The 19,850-nt window shown below is 43.3% G+C and overlaps 1 protein-coding gene across 1 annotated transcript; it reads right to left on the bottom strand.

The window, feature by feature from the left end:
* Positions 1-835: 835 nt before the first annotated feature.
* On the bottom strand, positions 836-4,229 carry LOC131285077 (homeotic protein proboscipedia-like). The gene is made up of 2 exons (XM_058313936.1): positions 3,962-4,229; positions 836-2,127 (listed from the first exon to the last, which is right to left on the bottom strand). Exons 1-2 carry the CDS (start codon positions 4,227-4,229, stop codon positions 836-838), a joined length of 1,560 nt encoding a protein of 519 aa, XP_058169919.1.
* Between the last annotated feature and the right edge of the window lie 15,621 nt (positions 4,230-19,850).

A 19,850-nucleotide genomic window follows, 5' to 3' on the forward strand; every position in this document is an offset into this window, starting at 1 on the left:
GAAGGAAAATTTTCATTTATTTAAAGCTTATTTAGTAAAACACGCCTCCGCAAAACAAGGACATTGAAACTTTGTAGTTGATGTTGTGATGAATGATGAATTGAGTTGTTATGATGAATGTGTCGATCGTTCATTTACATTGTATATAGCAATAAATGATTACATCATATCATATAAGCATAACTTGCTCAAACGAAGGTAGCAATGCGGAATTTAATTTACATTTTTATCGGAAGAATGAAAATAACTCCTTATGACGTGATAGAATTTTCCAACATTTATTAATTTGAATAGAGCGATGGTATGACTTTTCTCTTCGAACGATCCCGAATCAATGAACTAAAAAAATGTACTCGAATTGAAATTCACTAATTATTGTTTATTCCTTTTTAACAATGGAAGCACTATTGACACAGTCGTAAAACATAATGTCACCCTCTAGATTAACTTGTCTAGTTAGTCTTAGTGTCCGAAATGGTACTTTGCTTTGATGCTGGTGGGAATCGCACCGCCAAGAACTGAAGACTCTTAATTCTTCACAAAATCGATTAGCCCTGTTTTTTAGAGGATAATAAAATCTTACATTCTTCCACGAACTTACGCTAAAAATCTTTTGTCATTCCTATGGCGCCATGGCTGGACCCTGGCTTTAGCTCCGTACCCGAATAAAAGACAAACGAAGGCAAATGGCGACGACGGAGAGGATTTGTGTGTTTCTTAAATTCTAATTACTCTCACGTCTGCGTCCCTTCAGGGCAAATTTTCCGGTAATAATCAGGGCAAATTTTCCCAGCTAGGGAAGGCGAGAGATATAGACGGTGTGGTTTTCTAATCTCTACAGATCTAAGAAGACGCAACCACCACCATTACCCGATGAATTTGTCGGCATTGTCGTTGTCGTGCTTGACGCCGGTGCCATGGTAGTCACATGCAAGGAAGCTCGTACCCCAGCAGGATGCTGATGTTGCTGTTTAATTGATGATGGAATGTGGTGCTTCTGTTGGTGGGCAGTCGAGAGAGTTGCGAAGCTGTTGCTGCTCTTGTTGTTATTCGAATCCCCAAGGAAAGGTGTTTGCTGTGGTTGGTTGGGTGTGTGGTGATGTTTTTGGTGGTTCCCATTGCCCCACTGAATAGTGACAGATGGTGCACTGACGCTTACGATGTTGCCGGAGGAAGCGCCCGTCTCTGGCGTTAGTTGATTAGTGCCCACAAGAAATTGAAACGGGGAATCATTCAAAGGGTTGGCTGCTATCGGTTCAGAAGATGATGATTCCATCGGGATCATAGTCATCTGGGAAGTTTCCTCAAGTGATTCATCAATCGGCGTTGTCTTGGTCGAGATGGACGGTGGAAGGGGAAGCATGCTGGACTCAAGTGCCTGGATGATGGACGGGAAAAAGGCGTAGCTTTCCAGATCCTTCAGCTCGGCGTCCGTATCGGGATCAGAAGAAAGGATTAAATCCGATTGATCCAAAAGGTCATCGCACGGTAGGGGCTCAGCATTGGAGGTTTCGACATCATTGTTCACGTATTGATACATTAGCTCTGTATTGTTGGGCAGCGAATCTTTGTATTGAAATTGGTTTTCTTTGGGGAAAGGATTCCCACTACCATTATTGCTACTGTAACCAATTATTCTGGGCGCGTAGGTGGAGTGAGCCATAAGTCTGTTAACGATACTCTGATGACCATTCCGATCAGCGTCGCTATGAGCATGATGGGGAGACGATGGCGACGACATTTTCGGTGACATCGAAGAGTCCCCTTCAGTACAGTGACAAGGGCCTTTCATCTTGTTCACATCCTTCAAGTTGGAGCTTTCTTTCTTGTGTTTCATGCGGCGATTCTGGAACCATATTTTAATCTGTCGCTCGGTCAGCGCCAGTTTACGAGTCAGTTCAATGCGCCGTGGCCGGCAAAGGTAGCGATTTGAGGAAAATTCCTTCTCTAGCTCCACTAACTGGGAGCTGGTAAATGCTGTGCGCGAGCGTTTCGTTGCTACACCGCAGCCGGAGGTCACAGATTCTCCATTGCCGGATGTTGGCGACCTGTTGGGATCGATGGTATGGGGCTGATGCATGGTCAAAACCGTTGTCTTTTCCCATTGTGAAACCGTAGTCTTGCGGTCTAAGAGAAGGAAATAAAGAAAGAGATAGAGGTAAGTGAAATGGACCTAGAATTAAGAACATGTGTTTTCCAGCCCAAATTCCTGCTTCTCCTAGTTGCGATGCCAGTGGCATGCATATCATTGTTGGGTATGAAATGGTAAATGATTTCCCTTTGCATTTCCCTTTTCAGAACGCATTTCCCATCAGGTTAAGGTGAGGCGAATCGTGCCAGCTAGAAACGGGAAAATGCCCTCCCATGAAATAGCTTTCGTCTCGACAAGGCTCGCAGAGCATTTCCTCAGCAACGGAAAGACCGAGGTGAACGAAGAGTTCAAAAGTTGGCTCCATTTGGAAAATAGCCCTCTATTCATTCGCCTATTCCACCGTGCCCATTCCATTCGCCCGTATACAGCGTGCCGTATGATTTATACTCCCGGCGTACTACACTTGGCCAACAGTGGCAACAGTGGTAGAAGGGATGAATACCGTATGCCAAATTTCCCCCTTAGCCACGAAGAAAATTGATCGAACGGTTATATTTGATACTATGCCATACGGTGTCGCAACACCGGATTTTCCGCTACGGAAATCAGATCGGCGTGTATCAGTGCCCCGCGGAACGACCCGGAAGAAGAAGCAGCCGGGGACAAATGTGGGGTAGAAAATATATGTATGAATAGGAAATTTCATACACCATCACGCCGTTTTCCACATCTGGTTAGAACGAACAAAGTTTTGTTGGGGACTTTAGTTGCTGCGAAGAAGTTCGCGGAAAGTTGTATGATGAGGAGTCAAATGTTGTGCCAAAAGAGTTCTCATGGTAGTCGTTGGAGGGTTATGAATAGAGGAAAGCATGGGGATCTTACGCAATATGCCATACGGCGGCCTTCTTCTTTGAATGGTTGGTTTATACTCCAACGAAAAACGTGAGAAAACTGAAATGCACTTAAGGGAAGTAATGATTTGGTAAAGCCAAACTTGGCGGAAGTGAATACGGATGTGTTTGTTTTCGCTTTCGTGGAAATTTTGGAGATTCTTTGTTTCCTAGACATTTAATTTATCATCAGTTTTTCCATCTCCAATACTCGTATCCTTTTCAAAGTGCGCAACAAAGTTTCATCAAATGCGTCTGGATACCGACAAATAGACAAATAGCTTTTTTAACCGTGTGCCAAGATGGGACAGTGTTTGGAATTTTCTTTCCAAAACACATTTCTAGCCCTGCAGAACAGAGTGAGAAGCGCGCTCGAATTATGAACCAACACGCCTTCAAGGATGGACGGTAAACGTCCAATAATAGTAATGAAACAGGGTGGGCTCCGAGCGTGAGGATTCCCTAGATTGACGCGAGAGTGATGAGGAATGATGATGATAAATTTGACCATCAAAAGAAATCGGCTCTTAGGTTGTGCGGTTCCGGCATCTCTTTTGGGTTCGGGTCGAAACGAGTAGTTTGGGGCAGTTGGAATAGTTGATTCTTTGGGTTTTCCCTTTTCGAATGCAAGGATGTCCAGAGCCCTAATGTCAATCTATCCCTCACCGGATGTTGGACATCCCTTTTCGCAGATCAGCGCCATTGAAGGCCTTGCATTAGAAACATGTGCAACAGGCTCGCCCTGAGGAAAACCTCAAACGACATGTTTGGCTTGATATTTTGTATCCCGTTAGCTCCTTCGCAGTCCTTTTGGGTCACTCGTTCGTGGACCGGATAGTGACGGAAGAAATTTATATCAATTACTCTAATCATTGACCACAGGGAATTACACTTTGAAACATCCATACTGCTTCCCGCTTGGTTATTTTCCACTTGATTTTTTCGGGTTCCTTTCAACTTGACGCGAACATTTACTCACCATGGGGAAGCACCGTCGATGGGGGGGAAATACCGGCTATTTCCACGGGATGGACTGTTGATGAAGTGAACTTTGACGTATAATACTCGTCGTACGTCGGTGGGGAATCTTCCAGATCGAGTAGCGAGCCGTTCGTACTGCGGTCAAGGAACGGAATATTGATCAGCTCCGTGGACCAATACTTTCCATCGTTCAGCCTGGTCGAATCGTATTCGTTGTACTCGTTCACTCCTGGATCGCCAAAAATTTCACCAATAGACGAAAACATTTTGCACGTTTCGATTTTTTTTTTAAGCTTGTGAACTTAACAATTAGTTCGCAACGAGAACCACAGAACACGAGAGTGAATTCACTGGCTACGACAGCAGAAAAGCTTTGAAACGATTTCACGTAACGAAAAGTCCTTACGTTACCAATAAGTGTTGTTCAACCAAGGTTTCGCACCGAAATGACAATATCCTGCGTAGGATGGGTCGTTTTATTTATAATTCTAAGTATCCCAAAAGATTCCCGACCAGCCAGGGTGGGTCTAGTGTACAAGAGCGAGGAAGAGAGAAAACACATTGCGGTGAAAGAACCAAAAAAGGGTACGTGTGGGTACGGCAAGACGAGGAGCAATTCGAAAAAGGATAAAGTCAAGTCAAGTGTCACCAAGGGCAAACGGTATCCGATTGGAGGAGGACCTGTACTGTCTGTACTACCTGCGGTCATAGTTGTGCCCGCCTGTCTGGCTGCTACCGGCATGTGCCTTTCCCGTGCCCACGTTCCGATAGACTCGGGGCATGGGCCAGAGAGGCAGAACCGGCAAAATGAGCTTTATTTGCAGTTCATCATATTGCGTCTTGGTGGCACCAGCGGACGGCCGGTGACACGACATTGTAAACATCGTGCCGTTCCACTCGCTCCCTCTGGTGCGATCGATGACCCGATCGCTGATACCTGGAACGTCGTGCTGCCCGCGACGGCTGGCCGATTGCCTGTGGCTGGTCGAAGAAAGCGTGCAAAGAAGTCTAGTCGGGGAACTGGGCGTCAAACGGTTTATTTACATTTAATAAGCAAAGTCAGTCGCCTTTGTTAGCGAGGCCAAGTGACCTTTGCAAGCAAACGGACCGAAAGGATATGCAGATTTTATTTGCGATGCAATTTCGCCTTATTGGGTCAGATCCCAGCGTCCGACCGAACATTTCGTTGACGTCCCGACAGTTTGACCACTGACCATCGGTCTAGCCGTGGTAGCCTATCAATAGGTGAATGATTATCGATGGCTCTATATCTTTGGTCGGCTAGTACTGTTAATGAGATTATGAAAACAAACAGTCAGTTTAAATCATGCGAATGGTGCCATCAGTTATCCGCTCAGTTTTGCTTACTATTATTTCAGGTAGAAAACTGTAGCACAACGATCTGCATGCGATGAGCTTTCTTACGAACATTCTCGATCGAGAGATGGTTATTGTTTCTACCCACTCTTTGGGTGTGGTGTAGATATATATTTTTCCCCGGAGACCGTAATCCCTGGCGCTTGCAAGGATTAGAAACTGAGGCGACTGGACGGTCGTGATCGTAAAAACAACAAACTTCGATCAATGCACCAATTCACCAACCCCTTTTTTGTGTTGGTACCATTTTATTTGGCTAACAATTGGAGGAGTTTAGCTCGTAGCGTAAAGAAGAAGCAGGTAGACGGGCGCAAACTGTCTCGTAAGAAATTCTAAATATTACAGCATCTTCAGCTCAAAACTTATCCGCCAAAGGGTAGGAGAGGAACAACTTTAGTCAATAACAACCGTTTTAGGAGCTTGAAAAAGATGTGGGAGTATGTTCATCAATTTTCGACGAAGGATATAGAAAGTTTTACCCCGTTTTATCTTGTCGTGGGTAATATGTTTTGTTTTTACTATCCAGGTTTGGGCTGTTTGGAGATTGGTGACAGGTGCTGGGCAGTTTTGGGCCCTCAAACTTGCTCTCGGAGCTAAAACTGAATTACAAACAGTGGAAAAACCCCATTCTTTCTAGTTTTACCCCATTTTTTCTTTGGGTATCGCTTTACCTCGCGAACCACAGTATTTTTCATCGGAGGATGTACTGGTTCCCATCAAGCAAGGACTGCGACCTGGAAAACAAGTTCTACATGAAAACGGGATTAAAGTTTCTTGGGGTTGGGCACACGTCGATGGCGTGACGTGACATTGGCTCATTACCAGCGGCCAATGCTGGCCAAACTCGAGCGGTCGGTTATGAACACACCTTTAATTAGTTCGCCCGAAGTGCGGTCCGCGTAAGGTGTCCGTCTGTCGACGTAGGCTCCGAGTCGCGGAAAGGTACCTAATCAGAAGAGAAGCCGACCGCGTGCCACCTCATTATTGGGAAGCGCCATCACGTCAAAGTTCCGCACGCGGCTTCGTCCGTTGGATCGTGCCCTGGACTATAGGTAGGATCTGCAAGAGAGAACGTGCACCAGTAGCCTGTCTATCCTGCACGAGACGGTGAGAAAGGCTTGCATTCTCCTAGGACTCGGACACTTCGGCGATCATAAGTTGGCGGTATGTGCGTAAGTTGTTTTTAATTAGTTCTGATTTTGGTCCGGTCTGTAGGCAGAGTCTTTCCACGACATTCCCGTGACGCGCTTCGGCACAGGTGAGGTCCACGCTGGCCAGGTTTGCATGCTAGGTCTGTCTGTCCGCCATCAAGACATCGGGTGCGAGTGTTGGTTTTAATTGGTCCTTCGTGGGCGCAGGAAGAATGGAATATTTTCCGCTTCCGATGTCAGCCGACAGCCATTGTTGGTTGGTTGTGACCGGCTGGCTACGGCAATCAGTGGAGGTGGGTTTCAGGATGCTAATCACGGTAATTAGGCTAATTGGGTAACATTCGGAAGTCGGGGGGTTTGCCGAATAGAACTCCATAAACAATTATTTCGAGATTGTAAGCATATTGCCAGTAAATTTCAATACATTTAAGTTTAGCGAGCTGTGTAAATTGTGGTGGTGTTGTTGTTCAAGCTAAAGTTAAAATTATGTGAACTAAATTTCAAATACCTTCACTTTCAAATACGTTGCTTGTTCAACTGTTTTACTATTTGAAAGTATAAAAAGAAGTGGCATAAGAGTAACGAGATTTGTCGAACTGAAGTAAGCATAAGGTAGCAAAAAAACCCGTGACTAATCCCGGACCGAAACGATCCGTCAACCGCGGAACCGCTGACGGGAACGCGCTCAAATTAATAAAAAACAATTTATTTTCATTACCATAATTAAAGAAGCGTTACACTTGCTACGTCGGTCAGTGTGAAGCAAAAGCTCCCGCGTAACTCAGGCTAGGGGTTCAGCATTCAGATAAACGGATAATGTGATACGACAGCCCGTTGAGGCGATTGGTGCGGGATGGCGGGTGCATATCGAGGACAGGGTTCTGTGCTGTAGGATTCATCAGCATTTGACCACAGAAACGATTGACCGCGAGCCACAAATCACCGGGGTTAGGACGGCATTCGACCTTGCTGAACTCCTTCGCTGATCATCCGATCGACCGACGTCCTCGGTGCACTGGTCCGTCAGTGGTTGGTGTGTTGCTCAAATGTGGAGAGAATCAGCCACAGTGTGACGGAGGAGTGAACAAAAAAGTTCTTTTGCTTTTGCCGCCCGTTTCGATGTACCGCTCGATGAGGGGTTTTTTATGTGTTGGAACCTTCCGTGCTGATCTTCCCTTTTTGTGAGTCGAGCCTCTATGACGCTCCAACCGGGAAGAACCGGCAGCGTTAGCCAACGCATCGAACCGATCCGAATTGTCCGTCAAAACGGGGTGCTTTGATTTGGTGGATGCGCTAGCGGTGTGAAGATAATTAATGATCTTCACGCTTCCACCACACCGGGGCCCCTCGGTGTGTCCTTCTGCGAGTGTGTGAATTAGACATGGCCGCATCCGAACGCGCCTATGGGCGGGAAAGCGATTGAAGCAAGTAGAAGGGAGAACAAATGTTTGGGAGAAAAAAGGCTTAACCCAAGTACACGCAAGTGAATGAAGTCATAGTCATACTAGCTTCGCCGAGCAGATCCCGAGGCCCATGAGAAGAAGACAGGTGGTAGGAGCTAGGAAGAATGATGCTGAATCATGTCGGTAGCGCCTCGGAAGTATGCGTCCAGGTGGTCCATCCGTTCGGTCCGCGAGTTTGACTAATGAACCAAGAAAATAGTAGAAAAAGTATCCTGAACTTGGCTCTACGTGAGCAGACGAAACCGAACGGATTCTAGGAAAAAAGACAGACCACCACATCGTCAGCCTCAGATCAGTCTTTAGTGAAAGAAAATCGAAAGAATTAATGCCGATGGTTCTAAGCTGTACGCAATGTTGAATCACTTCTACTACCAACTCTTGTAGAAGGAGCAGCTAAACGGCAGTGAATAGCTTTAATGGAATGTAATGACCTAAAAGGCTGGGATTTTATTTTATGATGTGAAAGATTAAAAAAAAAAATAATTTTGTATCAGAATGTGTGCTACTAAACGATAAAAATATATCCTCTGAATAACATTCAACTGTGAAATGCAAAATATTGTTTCGCAGTAGATAGTAGCATGTTGAAATTACTTTAGAGGAAAAGTGAAACCGTAGTTTAGTTGGTATTTCCATCCACACTTAAAATGTTTGCTCCTAAACTGCGTGATTTCGAGATATTGAATGATTAGGAGAGAGAGAGGACTTAAAAAGAAAGGACAAAAAAATAATATTAAAAACAACAAATTCCGCGAAGTGGAATGCTCGATTGCCATGGAACAAAACGGATCGATAAGTTGCCCTGCCCTCCATCATCCCAACCCAAGGTCTCGTCTTGGGTTTGCGGTTTTAAACAGTCGCGCTGCCGGGGCTGCTTCCTTCGGTAGCACTTACCCCAAGCCATTTTCCGCATTGGAAACGGAAGGCCGGTGCGGGTAGAAAGGTAGGGGATTGAATTATGCCTGATCGGATAAATATCTTTAATTTAAAAGCAAAACCCGCGAGGAACGCTTCATTTCACCGCGAACTGAACGGCGTGTTTTTTTCGTGTTCTTAGCTGCTCCCTATTTTTTTCCAAACGTTGAAGGCACTCCCTGCACACTGACATTTGGGCGTTTTACCGAGCGACAATTTAATGCAACCGTTTAAACGGTATAGCGTTCTGTTTGAAACACATCTTTCACTCAGTTCCGCGACGTTCTTCGCGATTGTCTTGCCAATGCAAAATCGAACGTCTTAAAAGAATAAGAAACCGATGCAATGCAAAAGACCGGGTCGAGCCGAGTGGGTGTTATTTTGGTGACGTTTATTTTTTCCCCCATTTCCACAGTCGTTCGACAGCCATTTATTCAATGCTGATAAACAGTTAAAGCTGTCCAACCAAACTCTAGTGAGCGGTTTCAACAACCAGCGAACCTAAATGAGATATGGACTGCCGGCTGATGCTACTGCGTATAGCGTGACGAGGGGAATTCAAGGCGACCCACATCCACCTCCTTCGCCGAACAAATTGGATCAGAAATCTATCGAAAATTGAGATGTTTTCGGTTTCATTTCACCACCTTCGAGATTATCTCTTTTAGTAGGAATGCTAGTCAGCCGAAACCATTTGAGAGGAAGGAAAATATCTACCGATTGTAGTGGGAGGGTAATTTTATTGGTGGTTCTTTTTTTTTTAGAATATTATCGTTTACGCCGGGCCTCGAGAATTAAACGGGATGTATCGGTATTGCATTTGGGTAGAATAATCTCCAACGCTAAAACTGTCTCGAAGCTTTTAAATAAAGCTAATCTAACCTTTCTATTTGAGTGGAAGTATTTTTGTTTGTTATTTTTTCCATTCATGTTTCAACTTTAATGTCCCTTTATAAGGGAATCATGCCAGTGCTGGTAGACGGTGGCATTTAATGCGGTTTGATAAGAAAACCGTGTAGGTTGGCATAGGAGGAAAAGGACGTCAGCATAGACGACCCGAGACCGTTCCCACCGGGGATAAGGAGTTGATATTCAACGTAAAGAGGATAATAAATCTCCAATTTAAAGGAGGTCTCGAGTGCCAATGGAGACAGGGTTTTTGCGCTTGGCCTTTGTGTTTTCTGTGGCGGCAACTATTACAGCACAACATAGCTGTGTGGGTTGTTCTGACTATGCTCGTTGAAAATTAAGGAAGTGAATTCCGTAAGAAATCTGCTCCGTAAATGTTCCCCCTGAAATGCCTAGCTCCCGTAGGGTTGGTCGATGTTTGCCGGTTCAAAAAAGCCGTTTTGTTCCGTACAAATGGCCGAGAAAAATGGCAGGGTTGACAAATAGGTTTTTTATGTGATGGTTCCGTTTATCCACATACCCTTCCTTGAATTCTTGACCTTTTGAATGGCCGGACATTCAAAATCCACCCTCCATAGTCAAATGGCTAAACTTTAGGAACGGATTGAAGCTTATCATATAAAAAAAAGTCTGGCCAAGAGAGATTGAGTGGTAGAGAGGGAATTTGTGCCCAAGACGCCTTTCGACGGGACAATGTTTGCCCTGACCAAACAATCATAAGTGTCCCTTGGGATGACATTCTATATAGCTCTTTATAGCGGGAAGACCTTCTTATTTTTTTTTCGATCAATCAATTAGCGGGTTGAAGCAAGGCGGAACTAGGGCCTTCAGAAAGCAGAAAAATATGTGAAATCAGACTCAGTTTCCTTCGCGGCTAGAAAGGGTTTAGCGAGAAAGGAATAATTCGAGTAAACAGCGCGCCAAAAATTGGGTAACATCTTCAAAACGGATGCTACAGGGTGATTATCATTCGGTATCATTCATTTGTTGGCCGCTTTGCTCTCCGGCAACAGTTGCGCAGGATGTCGCTTAATCTAATAATTACCATCGTTTGGCATTTTGTAGCACCTTGACGCGAATGACAGCCTGGAAAGAGTTCGACTATGCGGCCAAACTTTTAGTTAATTATCGGGAAGAAAAATTGTTTGTGCTAACTTAATTGTGGCACCATTAAGAATCTCACTTCAAAAATTACCCACTGCCACTGTTCAGGGTCTGGTTGCGGGAAGGATTATTATCCTGGCATCGTAAACAAGAAGGGTGGGGAATCTACTGGCATCAATTGTAAGATGTGGTGGGATTGTTACGAATATTAATGTTGGATTTCGAGTGATAATAGAAATAAATAGTCCTCAGAACGATTTTAATTTAATGATATATTGACTATTTTTTCGGGGGCAAACGTTGTATTTTATACCCAAATCTTTGGGGCACTCGGAAGATATTTTTATTTATTTGTTATTGTGGTTTGTCGAAAATCTTTGATGGAGATTAATTTTATTTTAACCATAGTTTTTCTAAAGGTAAGCGGTAAATATGTCACATGAATATTTTTTACTTTCCACGGTTTCTTTAGTAGTAATTCCATTTTAAAATCGAGGTGGTTTGTATCACTACCTTAGAAGAGCATTTAATAAAGTTTCCTATTCTGCGGTGCAGGGAAAACCGCTCTCGAAGTTATTTAACTGCCATAATTCAGAAGAGATTTAAGCGATTCGTAACGGTCTTTTGGCGATAAAACAATTAAATCGTTACAAATTTATGGGTAAATCCATTTGAAATACACCCCATGATTAGAAGGGGGAAATTCGCCCATCGTTGGTTCACATTGTCTCGTTGTAGGAGATTCCACCGGTAGTGTTCGTTTCATAAAAAATAAATTGCATCACTTCTTAGACCGTTTCCCTGTGTCATCGCGCTAGCACATACCTATTGTAATGCGAGGTGGGCAGCAGAGGTAAGGGAAAAACGGCAACGTCATTGCCAAAATCTGCGCCCGCGATGCTGGAGCCAGATGGTAGCGATTGAAAGTAGGAGAAAAGTAGAAAATATCCTACATGTGCAACTGATTGTACGCGCCGCGAATCCAGGGCCACCAAACACGGGACACATCGTGTCGGCAATGGTAGAAGAAAACCGGCGTGCACGACGTCAAAAAAGTTTTGCTCTCTTGGCCAGTGGCATATGAGAAATTGAATACTAAGCTTCGCTTAGTGAAAAGTGGGAAAAGGAACGAAAAATCACGATCGCGATTTTGAATCCACGAAACCATATCCTTAAAGCGGAATCCCGATCCCGTCGAGGAAGATGCGTAGGAAATATTCTAATTTCAAATCATACCGATGATTAATGACAACTTTATGCAAATTTACGCATTTGAATTACAAGTATATTTTTATGCTGCGAAACCTCGGCGCCCCTTGTGGAAGGCGCCCGTAGACCCACCGTTAGCACTGTTCCATTCTGGCCTTCATTGTCGCTTTGTTGCACGCGGAACCATTCGGAAGGGCGCACCGTCGGCCGATGATGGTTTGCAGATTTTCTTTTTCCAGCTTCTTTCGTTTCCGTTTGTTCCGGAGAGGATTGCGAGTCTAAGGGACACTGTGCTTCCTGCGCCTATAGAACCCGTCCCGCCGGAATGTGGCGCTCCTAAGGGGATCGGCCGACCGACTAAAGGATACACTGGTGGCATTCGCTGGGGCAGTCGGCGGTGTGTGGCAAACGGTCTGGTTTCAGGGATTGAAGGCTGTCGTTTAAATATACGACGTCAACAGCTGTAACAAAGCGCTCTGTAATAGTCCGAGAAAGAATGATTCTTTAAACAGCAGTAGTCAAAAAAGGCGCTGGTGGTGGGATGAAGCAGGATGTCTGTGAACAGCGAGGCGGTGGGCTTCGGGCGAGATTGTCTGTGAAGGAGTGTAGTGTGTGTCTTTTTATCTGTCCCGCTAAAACGGTCATTGAACATTTGAGACGAACTTCCACCGGGGGAAAGCTAAGCGAACGAGCTCGCTGGGAGGGTAAACTGGGTAGGCCTATTTCAATATATTGCACAGCCATTATCTATGGGCTAAGCCACCGAAACTTTTCAGTTGACACACCACGTGCCTTCGGAGCCCTGATGAAGGTTCTTCGAAAACAGTGGGATATTAAAAGCCGTATGGTTGTCATCAGACGACCTTTAGCTTCACATACGGTTTGTTACGGTGGTTAGAAGACTTTCCAATGCGGCGGTTCTTTCGGTTTGAATGTTCCCGGAGATGGGGTTGAGTGATGCTTGCTGGATGATTTATGAATGTTTGGACCTTTGCTTCCTTGGAGTGTGAGGTGACAACTGGAAATCTCGTCACCCAGATTTTTTTGACGAATTTCCCCACTTTGTAAATCATTCCATAACTGTATCTTTTGACCAATCGTCCTTACGAAGAATATGTTAGTCACCATTTATAGCTTTGAGTTTTCATGAATTCATGAAAAAAAATCATTGATTAAAAACTAGATACACAATAAAATGTATCTAAACAAAAAAAAGGAATCAAGGGCATTAATAATGATATTTTGTGTTCGGGCAGTATTGAAAATACAATCACGCTAAAGTGTTTTTTTATTTATTTTGCAAGTGCATGCCTGGAATCATGAAATCATGAATTCATGAATCATCATGAATTTATTGAGAAGGTCTCACGATTTCTAGTTTGTATCGTTAGTTTTAGATTGATTGACTCTGGTTCAATTTTTTTTTTTGAATCAGTATCAAATGTTTTTATCTAGGATTTCTGCGCAGTTGCTTATTCGCTTTGGATAGGCAAAGCTATTGGAAAAGAAACTTTTTCGATTCTTATTTGTTTTTTTAGTAAAGCTTATTTCAAATGAGAAATTGTATTTACGTTAAATGAAACATTGGATAATTGCATAATATTAGGTAATTGTTTTCGTATACCACACCATCATAACATCTATTGTAACACATCCATGCAAGATTCGCGAATATGAATGAAACTGCATAGTCTCAAATGCAAATGAGAACGTCAGATGCATGTTTATAATTGTTCCTTGATTCGGTTGATAGCTAATGATGTGCGATAATGTTTTTTATAAATGATCTCTAAACTGAAGCTTTTCATATTTCAATTAACAATTTGCTTATTTTTTTGTGTATCAAATTTTGCAAACTTTGTTCCATGGGAGCCGCTGCAAAACTTCTTTTTCTTATGTGATTGATTGATGTAGGTTTCGTTAACTTTTTCGCGCAGTGTCGCTTGTTCCCAAACATTTTGTAAGAATATCAACAAACTAAACAGGAGCGACGATGTTGATCGTATCGAATAATGAGATGAGAAGCTGTTTATCAAGCGGAAGACGAATACATAAGCTATCTGTACTTTTTAAGGAGCTGGCAACAATTGCTTATGATTAGCAGAAACCCGTTTACCGATCTATGAATATGCCTGTTAATTTTTTTCGTTTTGTCCAGAACTCCAATTATGATCATTTGGCAAATACTGGAGTGAATTTAAAGGTAGCAGTTAATCGTGAAAATTGTTTTTGTGTAGATATACTAAGTTATATTTTAAATGTAGTATACTAATATTTTTAAATGCTCAGAAGGCTTAAGCAAGTTTCGTCGAACCGTCACGAACACTGATGCTGCATTGTCAAATTAAAGCTTGGTTTATCGTTTCTTTTGGTTTCTTCTTGCTAAGAGTAGCATTATTCTAATCGCTCGATGATTTTTTTACCAAAAAGTAAAACGTCGAGTCCAATATCTGGAAGTGTTGTAATGGAGCCCGTTTTTGCTTCGTTCAAAATGATGGAAGCTTTTTAGCTTTTCCAAATCTGCTCGAAAAGCTAACGAAATTTTCCCGCTTGTAGCTCCCTCTGGCGACGACCTTCGTCAAGGTCGTTCGGAGAACCGGTTCGACCGGTTCGCGGACCAATCACGACGCTTCGTTTAATGTGGTCGTTGGTTGAAGTTTTAAAATGCTTTCGGGATTTTAATTTAATTAAATCAAGACGAATTTCGAGCACAGTCTTTATCACAGGTGTATTTCGTTGATTTACAAGTTGGAATATACTTTGAAAAGATAATTTCAGCGCCGAAACGTACAGTATAAAACAAATTATATGTATTTAGAGTAGACGATAAAAACGTGTGTTACAAAAATGTACTTCCTTAACGTTAACGAAAGGACTTATTGCTACTAAAAATTAAAACATTTTACCAGCTTTAGGTTAAATTACTTCACCAAAGAGTTGGAATGGCATGTAGAAAGACAAGTTGTGGTAGATACAAATGTCAGCTTGTGGTTCCAAATTCCAAGAAGGAAAATTGTTCATCGTTTAACTCTGGCGAGCTATCTCTCTTTGGCACATTCGCATGTGTCCTTTTACAGCATCGTGAAATTGAAGCATCCCATAATCCATTTGAATCAATGTTTTATTTTCTCCCTCACTGAACGCAATACACTCCCCTCAAGTCAACAAGCTCCCCTGCGTTGGTGGGAAATCTCGGTTGATGTCGTGAAAAGCAAGGATTATGAAAAGCGAGAACTAACTTACTAGTCACTGTTGACTTCAACCTAGCTCCACTGAAAAGGGATGAGGAGCCATATGTCTTTCTGACAGATACTCTGCCGCAACTCGTTTCCGAAGGCCAATAGAAACGTTGCACCCTTTGTCGCGGATCGAGGGTCACGAGATAGATATTTATCCGCGCCAGTTCCTGTCAGCTTCCGGGACCAACGTACGTCGTTTGGTGTATTCATGTGCACACGCTAGACGTGAATATGAATATTACAATAATAAAACGAATCAACGCGTATAGAAAAACATCCGCCTTTTTAGCGGGATGCCGCAATGTGCCATGTTATGTATGGCGTTTTGTGGTATTCTACAACCGTGGTTTACGTTGGTGGTGGATAAAGAGTAACAAGATCTAGTCAACGGGGAGAACGAATAACTTTATGCAACTCCCACTACTCACGGAATGGGAAAACCGGAGGTAGTAGTTGTTGGTCTTTGGTATGGTGCGATATTTTGTTGGTCGCCTCTCTACCAATGGCTTCGTAATCAAGTCTTTAAACTTCATGCGCAATGTGCGAAAGTTATTTATGAACTGTCGTACCGACAGTAGACTATGGAAAGGGAGCAGGTGACGAAAGTTAAATTTTATCGTGATTGTATTGTTGTTTGACTTTTTCCCGATTTGAAGGGTTGCATGGGATGGATTATTTGAATCGGTTTTAAATTCAACCGCAACATATGAGCCATACATTGTTGCAAATTTAGGGTCAAAGCGAGTGTTCACATTTAAAAGAAAAAGTTGTTGTACAGATTGTTATCTGTGACATCGGAAAATTCCACCTATTTTGCTTTTGTAAATTTAATTTTACGTCACATTAAAAAACTGTAAATGAAATATTTACGACATTATATGGAACATCAATATACGTGAAAAATCGTTACAATAATAAGAAATAAAATCCTATACGACAAGTGAAAATTCCTTGTAAAATCATAATAGTCGCTTTCGTTTTCGCTTATGCTCACTTCCTGCAAATCGAACCGTTTGCGATTCATTGATGAAAGCACTATTGGCATATATCCTGTGGAAGACGATGTGTTAATACACAAAGTCACACCATCAAAGATATCACATGAAGCCGCCCTGTCCAGGTGTGAGATAGGTCCAGTTTACGAAGAACAACCGACGTGCTCACAACGGTGACCTCCGGGCTCCGGGGACATGCCGCCAGGGAGCTATTGTGAGTGTTTGTAGAAGTATGTGCAATCAATCATTTTATCTTTCCCCTTCCCTTCTTACCCTTCTTCGTCGGCCAGTAACCTTTCTGAAAGATTTGTGTGTTTGTGTTCCGGACTACCGGATATATGTGCGAAAGAGCTTGCTTCGAGGATCTTCTGCTCGGCAAGATTCTGTAGAGCCTATACCAGCAAATAGATAGCAAAACGGGAAGCGTAGCCTCATTCATGATTAAGCCTTGCTCAGTCGCTGATCGACGTCCATAAAATACGGTTCCGGCCGCGACTGTGGAATCAACACGTTTGGTAGCATAAAGCGCATTTAATGTGGAACTGCCGGTCGGTGCGTGTGAGAACGAAAGGCAGTGGAATCGGAAGGAAATACAAAGATATTTTATGTCTTGACATGGTAAATGAAACAGATTTTATGGCCTCCGATAGGACATGTTGAGTGAGCATCCTAGAGCCAAAAATGGTGAGTTGAGACCGAATGCGTCCTTGCTACGACAGTTACATCGTTTACCGTGATACGAGAAGCGGGTGCCGACCTACAATTGGTTGTAAAATTTCAACCACCAATGGCTATTGCGAGTGTTGAAACGCGATCTGGAGGCTTAGATAACGTCTTTTATAATTTCACATATGTACATCCAGCAGCACCACATTTGTAAATGTGCATGAATTGAACAGCGCAATTGAAGCAGGTAGTAGTTGGGACGTGTTTTAAAGTGAAATGATGCGAGTTTAAATTGCTTTTAAAGCACGCCTCCCGTTAAAATAATGGATAAGGACACTTTAAGTGTGGAAGCCACCTTTCAGCATGATTGATTGATTGCATGAACTTGGACTCAATAGGCAAAATGTATTAAGCATCTCTATCCTACCACATGCTGGAACGATAGAGAGCCTTTGGTTGTGGCATTTATCACTGAGAAAAGAGAAAGAAAAAATATATATATAGCAGAAAAGAATGAGACACACAAGTCTTGGCATGATTTCATGCTGCCAGGATCTGTAGGTGCTGCTCGTAGATGCTGCTATGACAACGCTAACCGAAGCAAACGTATGGACAGGCTTCAGCAAGCCACAGGACTTCTACTCGACCATTGACCATCCGGAAGTACACATGGATCGATGTAGAACAAAGCATTCGAGGGCAAACGGAAGGAATTGCTCCTGGACGTGCCTTGTGGAGGCTGGAAGCTGTGAATGTTGATACGCATGCGCTTTTCAATGCCGTTGCCACAGCGTTCATGCCACAACCCAGAATGTCAGGGGAGAAGCATGGAATGGGGGTTTCTTGTGCGAAACGAGAATTTGGAACGTTATGGTTGTGTGTGTGTGATGACATCGTCTGCAGAATAAAAGTGACGATAGTATTATTTATCTTCGTTTATATCCTTTTCATTTTGGGCACCCCTAGGAGTTTCCTCTCGCACCTATGCACCACCACGATGATGCCGTGCTGATTGTTCGATTATACCGGAACACGCAACGAAATAGTATGGGTACTAGAAAAGGGCGAACATGTCGGCGATATTTTGTCACGCGTTTGACTGCGCTATAACCCGGAAGATTCCCTTTTTAATCTGATATGCTAGTGTTTGTTTTATACCTCCGCCGAGAGTTGTAAGCATTTTATTGGCATCCATGGCAAATAGTGGCAACAAACCGTGCGATCCGCGTCCTCCGGTAGGTCCAAGGGGAATAAAAAAGTTGAATTAAGTGTGTGAACAAAGTGTGGTACGTTCATGCGTGATTTGTGAAGGATTGAATCAGCTTTCAAAGATATTTCAATAATTAAGTAGCGCAGTTTTCTATGCTTTTTCTTTTCGCTCAAAATTAAATTCATTTAAGTTGCTCCAATTGACGGTATATACTTTCTAATGTCAAACCTTTTGCATGATGACAAAAAAGTTCACATATTTAAATAAAGTAAGATGCGAGTTTATCTTGGAAGAAATAAGCAACATTTCTGGGGGATGCTTTGCCAATCGTTTAGTGCTTAGTTTTCTTCTCGGTTTTTTAAAACGACGAACAGCAACTAGAACAAAGTGGCCCTCCGCGTATTCGGCCCGTTTGTGAGGCACGTGAATTTCCCTTTCATTTTCCCAAAAGGTTTGCTTCCGCTTTTCACAACGCATAAGTGCGTAAACCTTGCTCGTTTGTTTATGTGTGTGTGTGTGTGCGCGTGTGTTTGTATTGTGGTTGAACGAGATGAAATTTTTACACACGCGCGCTCGAGGGCAATGAAAAGTGAACCGCACCCCAAATTGTATGGTGGGAAAACTACACACCATTGCCCAACGACGAGGGGATGCTGCCTCCGGTTCGGTTTGGCGACCGCCGGACAAAGGGACGAGCGAGATGGGTGGTGATATTTCGCATGAAAACTGGCGGAGGCTTATCGAGATTGAACTACGCCATATCGCGTCAGTATGCGTGTTCGTGTCCGCGATTGTGTATGTGCGAGTACGGGAGGGATACAGAGACAAAGAGAGACAGAGTCACAAAAAGGACGAAAGAAGACCGAAGCTAGGATACGTTTTGCTATTGCTCGGATGAAGATGATTGCCGATGCTGGTTCTGCTGCTACTGCTGCTGCTGTGCAGAGCTTCTTTTTACCCAGCATCAACGTCGCCAGCATGGCGGCGTCCGCGTGTCTCTGTTTGGTGGTCAGTGAACGACTGAAGAACTTTGCACAATTTTACGGAACGCTTTCGTGAGAATTATCCGTCGAAACAAGAGGAAAACGGCCGCCAGAAGGAAGGGCGATTTCTGGCAATCCTCTATGGCGCTATTTGTGTGAGGTGTTGGGAAGGTGTTGCATTCGTTAATTATTTATACACTCCACCGTGAATTGGATTGTTCGAATGAATGGACGCTTTCTCTTGAATGGAGAGTCCCCCAGCTAGCTGCTTCCGGTGAATGTGTACAAGAAAAGGACGCTTTCCCCACAACGAATAAAAACTGATACGCGTGGGCTGCTCAAAAAAGAAAGCAGGGAAGGGCAATGTAACGCATGTGTCTAACCGTACTGGTGTGTTTCACGGGCCGATCGAAAGGAAAATTCTCCGAAGGGAAATAATCACTGTCCGCCGTAACGAGCTCTCGATGAATAAAAGATGAACGAAACGATTCAAAGGTGCCGAGGTGTTTAAGGAAAAGATTCATGTCAAAAGAAGGTGGTGATTTAGTGTTTACTTTGCGGAAGACCTGTTAAATAAATTAAGAATCATGGTCCATTATGATTACTTATGATTTTTTTTTTTTTCATTTTAAAGATTACATGTGTTTTCAGTGAATTCGTGCCAGC

This window comes from Anopheles ziemanni, chromosome 3, assembly GCF_943734765.1.
Source record: "Anopheles ziemanni chromosome 3, idAnoZiCoDA_A2_x.2, whole genome shotgun sequence".
In the NCBI taxonomy this organism is placed as follows: domain Eukaryota; kingdom Metazoa; phylum Arthropoda; class Insecta; order Diptera; family Culicidae; genus Anopheles; species Anopheles ziemanni.

Coding starts and splice junctions, on each gene's coding strand:
- LOC131285077 (XM_058313936.1), bottom strand. CDS start 4,229: ATGTTTTCGTCTATTGGTGAAATTTTTGGCGATCCAGGAGTGAACGAG. Junction 2,128..3,961: donor ATCGACGGTGCTTCCCCATG/GTGAGTAAATGT, acceptor TCCTTCTCTTAG/ACCGCAAGACTACGGTTTCA.